The 14,883-nt window shown below is 39.6% G+C and overlaps 1 protein-coding gene across 1 annotated transcript in view; it reads left to right on the top strand.

Moving 5' to 3' along the window:
- Positions 1-14,085, top strand: part of LOC103043335 (neuropeptide FF receptor 1) — a 40,933-nt gene extending 26,848 nt beyond the window's left edge. Inside the window, exons 2-4 of the mRNA XM_022669066.2 lie at positions 2,070-2,390; positions 6,275-6,374; positions 11,512-14,085. Coding sequence (XP_022524787.2) covers positions 2,070-2,390; positions 6,275-6,374; positions 11,512-12,331 — 1,241 coding nt within the window. The 3' untranslated portion in view covers positions 12,332-14,085. The remainder of the gene's footprint in view (positions 1-2,069; positions 2,391-6,274; positions 6,375-11,511) is intronic.
- Positions 14,086-14,883: the final 798 nt, after the last annotated feature.

Below are 14,883 nucleotides of genomic sequence, written 5' to 3'. Positions count from 1 at the left end.
CAAGGCTCTCAAAAAGCTGGCTATGCTGTTCGAGAACCCTCCCCTGGTTCCCGACTGCCTGCTGGAGGTCATTAAACTCAGCCATCACCTGTGGCGAGGTATTATGTGACGCGGGGATGAGACGGGAGGCGGATTTAAATGCGGGTAAGAACAAGACTTTAATAAATAACAAATAAACAAACAGGGGAATAACGACTAAATATATATACATAAACAAACAGAGAAAACAAACAAAGAGCTAAACTAAACAGATAAGTACAAAACAGGGCTAGGGATATATATACAAAGGATAAATGCGTGAATATGTACAAAACAAGGAATATAAACAAACAAGAGATATAAACAAATAATACAAACTAAACAAATAACTAGAAACGTGGAGAAGAGCAAATACGATACGTGGCAAAGCTAAGACGTGACGAGACAGACAACGTAGGAAGGTGCAAAGACCGACAGCAAACGTAGATTCACAGGTACTATTTATACTAAACAAGAAACAATGAACACCTGGGGAGACAGGTAACAAGGGGCGGAGCTACAAATTAGACACACGTGAAGGAAAAGTAATAGAGAAACACTAGGAAACGGGGAAAACACAGGAAAACATAGCGAGGGCGTAACAGATGGCATGTAATACATTCTTTGTAGTATACCATAAAGAATGTATTACATGCCATCCATTTGTTGAGACAGTGTAATATGTGTGTTTTAACTAAAAATATTTAAATTTCAGGAATCATAATATATTATGTATCATAAACTATTTGAGTAATATTGTATAAATTAAGTAATTGTAATTAGGTAATATTGTATGCAGAAATTAAGTAAAGTTTACTAAAAGAAAGGATTGATTCAGTAAAAAAAATGAAGTAAAGTTTAATAAAAGAAAGGATTGATTCAGTAAAAATAAATGAAGTAAAGTTTAATAAAAGAAAGGATTGACTGAAGTTCAGTTCACTTATTTACTCTGTGTAACATTTAAGTCTTGAAACCGAGTTGAAGTTACTTAAATTTATCTGAAATTAAATTTACTTTAAAAAAAGCAAATGCAGAAAGTTGCAAAACTTTCTTTAAGTAAATTTTACTCATCAATTTTTTCACTGCACTGTAATTCCGTACTTTGCCACACGATGATACTAATTTCCTCTCTCTACACAATCTTTTTAAGGAATTCGGACGCCTCAAACCTTCCTTAAATGCACGCTCGAATAGACGCACATTTCAGGCCTGTTTTTAATGTGAGCGCACCCTTTATAAATGAAGCCTCTGCTCTGCCTGGGTCACTCCACTACACTCCAGCCTAATTTACTCCCGCGCCTTAACCCACAAAAAAACAGCACATAAGCAGCAGCAAACTCACACAGGTCAGAACTTGCGCCCAACTGTGTGTGCACCTTTACCTCTGTTCTTCTGACTGTGCTCAGATGTTCTCTGGCCTTTGACGCTGGTGGTGATGAGTGGGCGTACAAGGATGTTCCTTCATATAAGAAAATGTTAATTTTTTTTTTAGAATCCGAAGCTCCGGAAAAAAGCAGAAAGAGAAAGTATTTATCTTTCGTGACTCAACCTCTGATCTCAGACACTATTTCCTATTCTCCACTATTTCCTATTTCCTGTTAGCAATGCAGCTCCAACCCTGTTGAGCCATGCTGTTATCATCTCAATTGACCCTCTCTTACCCCACTGAGCCAGGCTAGCATTGCAGGTATCCTGCTCTAAACTTTAAACACATTTTCTATTCTATTCTAGGCTTAATGAATATCTGTATTGTATCAACATATTGTTGGATGACTTGATGTATAACTTAAGATGTGTGGCTGGATTGGCTAGGAACACAAAAAGCTGAGAACATGGACAGAGAGGGTGTTTTATATATAAAAAAAGTACCTGCTTACTACTTTGCTAATATTAATGTTTAAAATGTTGGATTTCGCACCTTTAAATTTATACCAGCTTTCCTTAAAACTGTTTTGAGCTAAATTAAGACCTGCAAGACCTCAAAATTTAAATAAGACCTAATTAACCTAATGTTTACCTCTGACATAATGTTTACATTGTTTTTTTTATAGAGTTTACCACCCAGCCCACCTACATGGATTTCACCATACTGTACACAGAGTGCATCACCATCAACGACACCGACATCCTGCTGAACTACACCTTCTCTTCATACTACCAGCACTCTCCACCGGTGGCCACCGTCTTCATCCTGGCCTACATCCTCATCTTCTTCCTCTGCATGGTGGGCAATCTGCTGGTCTGCTTCATCGTGCTGAAGAACAAGCAGATGAGGACAGTTACCAACATCTTCATCCTCAACCTGGCCATCAGTGACCTGCTGGTGGGCATCTTCTGCCTGCCCATCACCTTAGCCGACAACCTGGTAACAGGTGAGTTCTATAAGTTAAATCAAATCATATATACAATTGCAAGAAAAAGTATGTGAACCCTTTGGGTTTACTTGGATTTCTGCATGAATTGGTCATTAACTGTGTTCTGATCCTCATCTGAGTCACAACAATAGACAAACACAGTATGCTTAAACTAATACCACAAAAAACAGTATGTGTTTTCGTGGTTTTATTGAATTCAGGGTGGAAAAGGTATGTAAACCTTTGGATTTAATAACTGGTTGACCCTCCTTTGGCAGCAAAAACCTCAACCAAACGTTCCCTGTAGTTGCAGGTCAGACCTGCACAACAGTCAGGAGGAATTTTGGATCATTCCTCTTCACTAAACTGTTTCAGTTCAGCTATAATATTCTTGGGATATCTGGTGTGAGTCGCTCTCTTGAGGTCATGATGCCACAGCATCTCAATTGGGTTGAGGTCAGGACTCTCCAGAAGGTGTATTTTCTTCTGTTGAGGCCATTCGGTTGTTGATTTACTGCTATGTTTTGGGTCGTTGTCCTGTTGCATCATCCATCCTCTGTTGAGCTTCAGTTGGCAGACAGATGGTCTTAAGTATTCCTGCAAAATATCTTGGTAAACTTCTGAATTCATTTTTCCGTTGATGACATCAATCCGTCCAGGCCCTAAGGCAGCAAAGCAGCCCGAAACCATGATGCCCCTCCACCATATTTCACAGTTGGGATAAGGATTTGATGATTTGATGACATAGCGATGTGTGTTCCTTCCAAACAACTCAATTTTGGTTTCATCTTCAACAGAAGAAAATACACCTTCTGGAGAGTCCTGACCTCAACCCAATAGAGATGCTGTGGCATCATGACCTCAAGAGAGCGACTCACACCAGATATCCCAAGAATATTATAGCTGAACTGAAACAGTTTTATGAAGAATGCTTCAAAATTCCTCCTGACTGTTCTGATCTGTTATTAAATCCAAAGTTTCACATACTTTTTCCACCCTGCACTGTGAATGTTAACATGTTGTGTTAAATAAATCCATGCAAACATATATTTTTGTGTGATTTTAGTCTTAGCAGACAGTGTTTGTCTATTGTTGTGATTTAGATGAAGATCAGAACATATATAATGTCCAATTTATGCAGAAATCCAAGTAATCCCAAAGGGTTCACATACTTTTTCTTGCAACTGTACATTAACAGGAGAGTTTTGGAGACAGTCAAAACACAATGTAACTGGAAGCCAGTGCAGGCCAGGCCAGGCTGCAGCATTGTGAAGCATAGTTAAAGCATATTTAGTTTACTGCTGGAACATCATCACAGTAGGTCACTCTCTGAAAGCTTTCCATAAAAACACAGCCAAGTCTTTCCTCCATGCATAAAGTTTCTTTCACATTCTGCTTCAATTTTAATTAACTGTGCATTGCAAATTCTAGGCCTTATTATCTTGCTTTTTACTTTTTCAATATTTTACATACTGGAGAAAAGTTAGTATAAATGACCATATGTTGTTCACTAATTAAAGCATAAGTCAACTTTAAATACAGTAGATATATTGGGCCCTACCGTACACCCTGTGCAAAGCATGTTGCACTGCTCATTGCTATTTTACACCCCAGCAACAGTCTATTTTCATGCGATGCACCTGCGCCATTAAAATAGCATCAGAGTTTAGCGTGGTGATCTGGAAGTGAGGTGTGCGCTGAAAATGTTCTGTGGTATTTCTATCTTGGCTGTGGAAAATACAGGTGCGCTAATGATGGATTTGAACCTTGACAACAGACAGACAGACACCTTCACAGGTGCTCGTTACAAGGACTCACTGCAGTGCGCAGGGCGCAAACAAAATCCAGAAATAAATGACAGCGCTGCTCCCAAAATCCGACTCCCCTTGGGATGCTGGCACATCACATCTGACATCTACTGACTGCTATCAGTCAGACAGTTATTTAGACAGTTATTCAGTTCTTTAGACAGTCCTTCAGCCAGTCAGTCTGTCAGTCCATTAATCAGTCATTCATTCAGACAGTCAGCCAGTCCGTCACTCAGTCCTTCAGCCAGTCTGTCAGTCATTCAGCCCTTTAGTCAGTCGTTCGGACAGTCACTCAGTCCTTCAGTCAGTCATTCAGCCCATCAATCAGTCAGACAATCACTCAGACCTTGTCTGTGAGTCAATCATTCAGACAGTCACTTAGTCCATAATCCATTTACTCAGTCCATTAGTCATTCACTCCTTCAGTCAGTCAATTAGTAAGTTAGTGAGGCAGTCACTCAGTCCTTCAATCAGTCATTCAGTCAGTCATTCAGACAATCACTCAGTTCTTCAGTCAGTCACTCAGTCCTTCAATCAGTCATTCAGTCAGTCATTCAGACAATCACTCAGTTCTTCAGTCAGTCAATTAGTAAGTCAGTGAGGCAGTGACTCAGTCCTTCAATCAGTCATTCAGTCCTTCATTCAGACAGTCACTCAGTTCTTCAGTCAGTTCTTCAGTCACTCAGTTCTTCAGTCAGTCATTCAGACAGTCAGTCCTTCAGTCAGTCATTAAACCTATCAATGAGTCAGACAATCTGTCAGATAATCATTCAGACAGTCACTCAATACTTCAGTCCATCAGACAGTCACTCAGTCCTTCAGTCCATCATTCAGTCACTCAGTCCATCATTCAGTCAGTCATTTAGCCCATCAGTCAGACAGTCACTCAGTCCTTCAGTCATTCAGCCTATCAATCATTTAGTCACTCAGTACGTCAGTAATACAACCACTCAGTTCTTTAGTCATTCAGTCAAACAGTCAGTCAGTCAATCAGTCCACAAGTCAGTCAGTCAGTCAGTCAGTGCACCAGTTAGTCAGTCCACTGTGAGAGGAAGTGGTGTGGGGGTACAATCAGGTTCTCTGCATGCTCGTTCAAATGTCATTATAAAGCTCTTCAGAATGAATTAGATGTTTTACCTGATTTGCAGTTTTCAGCATCTCATTGCCAGGAAACAGATTTACTGAAGCAGCTCGGATTGCAACTCTGAACAAGAAAAAGTTCAAAACGAGTTGTTAATTAAAGAGTGGAGCCACTTTCACACCACACAAATACCTAACGCACAGTTTACTATATTACACACTTTTATTTATTATCTATTCTTTTATTTATTTACTTTACTGGACTGTGGAATCATTAGAGTGTAAAATTACATAATTACGTTTGGCACCCTAAGTCAAATTACATGTGTATTAGTTTCAATGTAAGTGTAAATAAATCATACCACCTTTACAGAAGCACACTTTTGCTTATCTTAATACACAGTTAAGAGTTAATTTACTGAATTTAACAAACTTGGGAAAACATAAGCTTACAATGTGACCTGTATAAATGATACAGAGCATTTTATCTGTTTAAATAAAAAATGTGTCTAAAATGTGCAAATGTATTTTACATTTTCTGTAGAAGATTTGCCTCAAACCATGAAACAACCCCACCCAGATAGGGATTTGAACCCAAAAATCCAGTGCCACAGTTTCACCTAATATGAATAAACACTAATTCTTAAAAAATAGGAATAAAAAAGTAAGGTTGTCATGTGAAACTATCATGGAGGGACGAGTCTAACTTTTGTATTGGTGGAGACAACCAGCAAATTTGTGTATAAAGGTACCATGGTCAGCACCAAGTTAGTGTGTCTCACATCCAGAACTAGTTCTGGTCAATACAACTAACTAGTTCTAACTAAGTTAACATTGTTTCTAACATGGTTTTATACTGAAGCTCTGTACATACTTTCCTGAAGTTTTGCTCCAGAAAAATGAAGAGAATTAAACCTTTTTTGAAAGCAGTCAATGTCTCTGCCTCTCTGTGGCATTCTTTTCACCCTGTCTAACTCCTGACCCGTCACTCTCTCTCCTGTGTCTCTTCCTCAGGCTGGCCCTTCGATGAAGTGACCTGTAAAATGAGCGGCCTCATCCAGGGGGCCTCAGTCTCCGCCTCCGTTTTCACGCTGGTGGCCATCGCAGTGGAAAGGTTAATTAAACTGCTCTCTCTGAGTGTATCACTGAATAACAAATGTCAGGCCAATTCAGTTCACTTCCTGTGAAGAGCTGTGTACAGCAGCACATTCACAACACACGATCTACAAAATAAGCAGCAACTACTGAGTTTATCATCCACCAGGATTTTTTTGTATACTACTCCTTATACTACTAGCCTTTACTACTGTATACTATTCTACATTAGCCATACTACTGTATTCTACCCTATACTACTGTATACTACCCCTTACTACTGTATACTATTCTATATTAGCCTATACTACTATATTCTACCCTATACTGCTGTATACTACCCCATACTACTGTATACTATTCTATATTAGCCTATACTACTGTATTCTACCCTATACTACTGTATACTACCCCTTACTACTGTATACTATTCTATATTAGCCTATACTACTGTATTCTACCCTATACTACTGTATACTACCCCTTACTACTGTATACTATTCTATATTAGCCTATACTACTGTATTCTACCCTATACTACTGTATACTACCCCTTACTACTGTATACTATTCTATATTAGCCTATACTACTGTATTCTACCCTATACTGCTGTATACTACCCCTTACTACTGTATACTATTCTATATTAGCCTATACTACTGTATTCTACCCTATACTGCTGTATACTACCCCATACTACTGTATACTATTCTATATTAGCCTATACTACTGTATTCTACCCTATACTACTGTATACTACCCCTTACTACTGTATACTATTCTATATTAGCCTATACTACTGTATTCTACCCTATACTGCTGTATACTACCCCATACTACTGTATATTACCCCATACTGGTGTATACTACCCTATACTACAGTATACTAGCCTATACTATTGTATACCACTCTATACTACTGTATACTACCCTATACTACTGTATACTAGCCTATACTATTGTATACCACTCTATACTACTGTATACTAGCCTATACTACTGTATACTACACCATACTGTTGTATACTATTCTATATGACCCTATACTACTGTATACTACCCCTTACTACTGTATACTTACCCTATACTACTGTATACTATTCTATACTACTGTATACTACCCCATACTGCTGTATAATACCCTATACTACTGTATACTACCCTATACTACTGTTTACCACCCCATACTACTGTATACTACCCCATACTACTGTATACTAGCCTATACTACTGTATACTAGCCTATACTACTGTATACTACCCCATACTACTGCATACATTACATTACATTACATTACATTACATTACATTTGGCAGACGCTTTTGTCCAAAGCGACTTACAATAGTAAAGTACAAAAGTAATAGAAATTAAGATAAAAACATCTTTAGATAGGGCTTAAAGGAGGTCAAAGGGAAATAATAGGATAGAGGAGTGAAGGAAGGGAAGAAGGAAATGGGGTTAGAAGTAGTTAGTGTGTTAGAGGTGTTAGGAGAGTAAGTGCTCTTTGAAGAGCTCTGTCTTCAGTAGTTTCTTAAAGATAGCGAGAGATTCTCCTGATCTGGTAGTGGAAGGTAGTTTGTTCTACCACTCTACCCTATACTACTGTATACTACCCCATACCACGCTATACTAGCCTATAGTACTGCAGACCACATGTAGCTGATGACTTTATCTGACTGGTATAAATGATTGAATCGTGAAACTGAGATTTTCACTGGTTGCTTTAGACATTCTAAAATGCCAAATCTAAATGCTGTTCTAAAAATCAGCTTGCACTTCTCTCCCTGAACTGTCTGGTGGATTTGAACTCCCAGATGTAGGGGGAGTCTCTGAGGGTTACACAGATATTTCTTTGTTCTGTCTGGCAAAAAACATAAAAAAGTCTTTATAATGTCTGTATAGATGATTCTGCTAAAAGCAGGCTTAGTTACATTTCTCCATTCTGCCTGTTTCAGCACTGCAACTAATCATGGTAGTCAATGCCATCCAAAGAATTTTCAAATATCTGTAGAGAAAATTCACTAAACTTTGGATGGAAACAGAAACTGACTCCACCATGCTTCACCTGAAGAGATTTGTGACATAGTGTGTCTCACAAATTTACACTTATATTTCCCAGAAATTAACATGTGCATTCTCTGCTAATCTGTATGCTCATGAGATTTAGTTGTACTTATAAACCGGGAAGATAAAAAAAGGGAAAAGTAAGGATTCATGCTGTCTCATAGCTCTATAGCCCAAAGTCACAGTGCTAGTGGTCACACAGAGAGCAGAAGACTGACATGAATATTGACCATAGTGTGGATGAGCTGCAGCCTCCATTAGTATTCACACTTTATGTTCCTCCAGTAACCACTTTATCCATGTCTTTGTTTTGAGGTGGATTGTATATTGCTTTTCTCAGGAGGATTCTTACCACACCTTTATTCCTTTATTGATTTGTACATAGTGCTGCTCCTACACTTTAAATTAAAGTTAAGGCTTCTACAAAGGGTCCTTTGAGCAATACCCTGGAGGCTAGAATGACTTTTGGGTCAATAAAAACATGTTTGTAGAAAGAATGTGAAGAAGTGTAATAGAGTGAAGAACTTTGTTTAAAGAGAAAAAACATTATTTGTAAAAGTTTTGCCAACCTTAGCAACTTACCGGTAACACATGCATCTATTTTACAAACCTTGTCCTTATAATTATTATGGAACCAACAATGTTTCTTCTAATTCCCAACCCTGCTCATGGAGGACTGCCTGTCTTGCACATTTTAGTACTTTCCGCGCTCCCAACACTTCTGATTCAACCAGGGCTGGACTGGGACAAAAAATCGGCCCTGGCATTTTTGGTTTAGACCGGCCCCTCATAATTAGCGGAGCACAACTGACTTGTAATTTATGTATGTGGGGTTACAGTGAAGCATTACATATCATCAACATGTTAAATATAAATTTAGTGTCTATCAATAACTCCAACATTTTTGTCTGCTCTGTGTAGTTCAATTGATTGTTTTATTTTTTTTATTGAAATCATCTCTAATATGTATTTTCTGAATTTCTCTGATATAACAGGTACATTTATTTCTTCAGTTTAAAGCTGCTTTATGAATTCATGCAAAGCAAATATGTCTTAAAAGCATTTGACACTGTTTTACTCATACTCAGTGTGGGCATACCTTTTGGTAATATTAATTTTATACTTTTTTACACTTACTTTAGTCATTCTTAAATTGCAAAGCTTTTACTTATCATTTATTAGTTTTAAAATCTGTTATTTCACTTGTTTGAGTGCTTTTTAAAACATGTTGAACAACAGCATAGAGGCTACAAATTCACACTATTATGCAGCCTTTTAACGCACCTTTAACCTAAATATCTAAAATGCTAAGATGTGTGCAAGCATAAATATCTGGCCCATGTGGTTGTTTGAACTATAATGAAAAAAATGTAAATATAAATAAAATGCCTCTCTGGCTCCTCCCCTGTCTCTCTGTTGCGCTCGGTGTGACTATTTCAGCCCGTTCTCGTTTTTCCGCCCGTTCTTGGGCTCCATATCTCCTTATAAAGGTGTTTTTTCCCAGCTGCGTCACAATTCACTAGCCAGGGCAGCGGTAGTGTAATGTACCACGACCCTGACCACCCGGATTCGATCCTGCATGAGAAGCTCTGTCTATTTTTTTATTTTTGTATCCCCCCCGCCACATCTCCACGCAGAAAAAGGGTGCGTCCGCTTTCGCCCTATATCCTGATTGGTTCAGTCCACTGTCTATATTGAAAATGGGCCAATGGGCCGCCCCCTCTATATTGTGGGCCAGTCTCTTGGAAAAAAAGAAAAAAAATCCAACAGCAGCGGCCCCTGAGGACTGTTGGCCCACCGGGAAAATGCCCGGTACGCCAGATTACCAGTCCAGCCCTGGATTCAACCTAATCTTATTAATAAGCCCTAGCCAAGTCAAAGGCGATGTGTTCGAGCTGGAAACCAAAAATTTGTGTAGGGCAGAGGTCCTCCAGGACCAGGGTTGGAAAACTTTACCCCTAGCTGCATTCCAAAGCCTACTCCTTCTCAGTAACCTATTGGTTACTAACCAAGAAATAAAACCGAATTAGGGCTGCAGCTATCGATTACTTTAATAATCGAGTACTCTACTGAAAAATCGTTTCGATTAACCGAGTAATCGGATAAAACATATTTGTTTGCTTAAAGAATAAATAAAAATACACAAGAGAAAACAAGACATTTCACTTAATAATTAATGACCAATTGATTTACTGTTTCAGATATGTTATATTTTAAAATTCACAACATACATTCCCAAACTGCAAACACAAATAGAAATAAATGAAGGAATAATAATTTAACTAATTTAGGTTAAATATTTTCATCAAGGATTTCTTGTCAAAACTATAGGGCATTGGCACCGAGTGGTCCAGGGGTCTAAAGCGCTGCCACTATGAGCAGGAGGTCGCAGGTTGGAACCCCCGCTCATGCAGCTTTGCTATCAAGCTGCTGGCGCTCAGAGGGAGCACAATTGGCCCTGCTCCCTCCGGGTGGGTAGATGGCGCTCTCTCCCCACATCACTCCTAGGGTGATGTCCGCAGCACAGGGCGTCTGTGAGCTGATGTACCGGAGCCGAGCCACTGCGCTTTCCTCCGAGTGCGCTGTGATGCTGTAATGCTACATCAGCAGCAGCTGGAAAAGAAGTGTTGGCTGACTTCACATGTATCAGAGGAGGCATGTGTTAGTCTTTACCCTCCTGGTGTGTGGTGTGTGGGGCATTACTAGTGATGGGGAAGTCCTAGTGAGTGGGTTGGGTAATTGGCCGTGTAAATTGGGGAGAAAATGGGAAACAAAAAAATATAGGGAATTAATAATTAATTAATTAATAAAAAAAAGCATAAACATTTGCATTATGTTGTGCATCTTAGCTTCTAAACAGCAGTGATGTTGCCAGTTCGTGGATTCTCCTACTTGGACCTGTGGAATAATTGTGACAACAGAAGTGTTAAAAATGTTGCCTTTTACTGTTTATTTATGTTTTGCACTTTTCAGGTCTAACTAATTGACATAACTAAGACTAAATAATATAATACAATAAGTTCATGGCCATGCTTTTATGAACCCTAAGATAGTAGTGAATTTATATTTTAGTGTCATCTTGTATTTCAGGTTTCGCTGCATCGTCTACCCATTCCAGCAGAAACTCACCCTGCGCCAGGCCATCATCACCATCGCCTTCATCTGGGCTTTGGCCATCATCATCATGTGCCCTTCTGCGGTCACGCTGACCGTCTCCCACGATGCCTTTCACTTCATGGTGGACCGGGACAACGCCACATACCCGCTGTACACTTGCTGGGAGGCGTGGCCAGATCAGAGCATGAGGAAGATCTACACCATGGTGCTGTTCTTGCACATCTACCTGGCACCTGTCACTCTCATCGTGATCATGTACACCCGCATCGCCCTCAAACTCTTCAAATCTCCCGCTTCCATCCGTGACGCCCAGGCCGAGGACGAGGGCCGGCGAGTGTACCGCAGGAAGATCCGCGTGGTCAACATGCTCCTGATTGTGGCGCTTTTGTTCACTGTGTCCTGGCTGCCCCTGTGGATCATCATCCTGCTGACCGATTACGGCAACATGAGCTCCAGTCAGTTAAACGTTATAGCGGTCTACATCTTCCCCTTCGCTCACTGGTTGGCTTTCTTCAACAGCAGCATCAACCCCATCGTCTACGGCTACTTCAACGAGAACTTCCGCAGAGGCTTCCAAGCAGCGTTCAAGTTTGGACTCTGTCTGGTGGAGATGCCACCTCAACCTACTGTGGCAATGGCAGCCGGAGAGACGTATCGGAGGAAGGGGACGTGGAAACGGAATCGGGTGTTTGTGGACGGAAGATTGGAAAATGGGAGCACTCAGTTGAATGGGAGACGAGAGTTTTGTAATGGAGAGACACAGAACGAACTGGTGCTGGAGGATCTGGAGTAAATTAACTGGTGTCGAAAGAGCCTGAGGAACTGAACACACTAGTGCTTGAAGCCAGTGGTGAACTCAGGCTATTTGAAGGACAGAAGAGATCTCAGTTGATCTCAGTGGACATTCTAAATTTCTTGATCTAGAGGGCACATCATTAACATTCATTGCAAGAAGGGCACCCTAGCAGGCACTCAATCACTTTTTTCTCCACAAGAAGGGCAGCCAAAGTGGCACTTTTGGTCTCCTTTTACCACTCTAGAGGGAACTGAGGTGATGCTTGGTCAACCGTGTGGGCACCAGAGAAGGTAAACCTGGATTACAGTTGTGTCCCAGTTGCCTTCAAACCAACACATATGACACTATTTATGATAAACTGATTTCCAAGCCCATCCTCAGGTAATCCTGGGTCAGTTAGGCTGCGTTCAGACTTGCAGGCTTTGATTCTCAAACCTATCGGATTTGCCTGTCTGGACATCACAAATATATCAGTTGTGCGCTGTGTCAACCTTTCGATATCAACCTTTGCCGTTGTTCTTGGACTCCTGCATTCCATCACTCTGGGTTTGATGAGTTCATTGTTTGTTGTGTTGTGACTGAAGCAAAATATGTTTTGAAATCTGATTTCTAAATCCAGAGCATCTGTAAAAAAAAAAAAAAAACTGAATCTGAATTGGGATCTGGATGTGTGCTGGGATCTGAATGTGTGAGCACCATGCAGGGCAGTGATATTCCAGGACTAATCACTTAGAACTTGGCCTTATTTTGTGGCAAATGACCTTAAAAGGAGTCATCAGTCTTATCCAGGAAAGGATATTTCTACAGTATGTTCTATGGACTTTGTTCCACAGCCAAGGCTGCAGTCTAAGTAGGACTTTCCTACAGTATATCAAGACTTCTTCTTAGTAACCTATTGGTCACATATATTGAACTAAGACTTGGTGGTGACCAAAAGACATCTTTCAAATCTAGCAGCGCTAAACTGTTGCAGCTGAGTAATGCAGACCTAAGCATAGGAACATTTCCAATTTAATCTTGGATGTTGGAATTTTTAAACTGGAACGCACCGACAAGTTAGAATTCCTACTCAAAAAGACAGGAAAGCCTTGCAAACCCCAAGTTTACGGTTTACAAGTATACGGTTTATCAGTTCTATCTAATAGTGTCTAATTAAATCAGTTGTACACACAGTACCATCCAACTTCTCTCTGTGTACATGTTTCCATGCTGTTTGGATGTGCCAAATACTATATAACTGCGATTAAACAATAGTGTTATCTGTGCTAATCTGGGTCAATGCAAACCTGATACATAAAAAGTGAAAAAAACTTTTGGTTGATTCTTTCAAAAAAAAAAAAAAAAAACACTGGTGAATGACTCATAGATTTGTTATGTTAAACTCAAAAGTCTTTATTTGACTGCTTTTTTTAATGTTTGAATTTGTGTAATATTATTTCACTGGAAGCAAGTCAACTCAGGTGTGATGTTCCTCTCAGCTCCAACATCCGTCTTCAGAGGTAAATGAAACGTAGCACAATGTGATGCAGTTTGTTTTGCAGGAACAGACCATCCTACTGTTATTTTTTATCAGTGATGTCACCAGACACTTCATGTTCACAGTGTTCAGTACATTAACGCACATATTTACTACAACCTGCCGTACCATAGATTGTAAATTGTAAAAAAATGGAAATAAAGTGTTGCATAAATTATCATTTGCAGTGTTTATATGTACATTAGGTAATAAAACTTTTTGTTTCGCAAGCAAACGCAGTTCTGACTTGTCCTTTTTGCACAGGGTGTTTTTTTCAAGTATTTTTTTCAAGCATTTTATTTTCTCAAAATTTCCCTTTTTTATTTTTAGAGGGTTTTTTTTTTGTTTTTTAAGGAAATATCTGTTATCACAATTATACAAGTAATCGCAAAATTGATTTATCTTTGTGGCACAATAGGTACTGAAATAAATTTGCCTTGCTTACTTAACTGTATCTGAACATTAGCAGTTTCTCCGCAAGAGAATTAGCGCAATTAGCACTCATAACTGCACCAAATTAGAGCATTTTTGCAGCCATAAAAAAACAAATACATGAATCATATTATGCCCTGGCAGTTACAATAATACTCCTTGTTAAATATTTAATATAGTCATAGCAGTTTAAATTTAAAATAGCAGTTTGATTTATTTGGAACGTCATAAGTGTGGTTAAGAAATAACACATCTTGGAAGATGGACCACACCCTGATTACCTAAATTCCTCCTCCTTAGATCTTTAGTTCTCGAGCTTACCTGATACTCCTGCTTCCATGTTGCAATAAATCAAGACCTGGTTGCCTGGATTCTGAGTTTTTCCCTCATACCTCTGTCTCTTTGCTCACCGTCTACCCCTGTAAAGCTCCAGGGCTTCGCTCTGGGGTCTCCATAGTCGCTGATCCTACTCCGCAGTTACACAGGATCTAGACACTGATCATCTCAGGCCTCCCCCTCTCAAGCCCGGCGTTCTCAGCATGGTGTGCCTGCAGGAAGTCCTGCTGGAAAATGAAATCTGCATCTCCAAAAAAGTTGTCAG

This window comes from Astyanax mexicanus, chromosome 15, assembly GCF_023375975.1.
Source record: "Astyanax mexicanus isolate ESR-SI-001 chromosome 15, AstMex3_surface, whole genome shotgun sequence".
Taxonomy (NCBI): domain Eukaryota; kingdom Metazoa; phylum Chordata; class Actinopteri; order Characiformes; family Acestrorhamphidae; genus Astyanax; species Astyanax mexicanus.
Note: the sequence above shows the minus strand (reverse complement) of the source record. Positions and strands in the feature narration are given on the sequence as shown.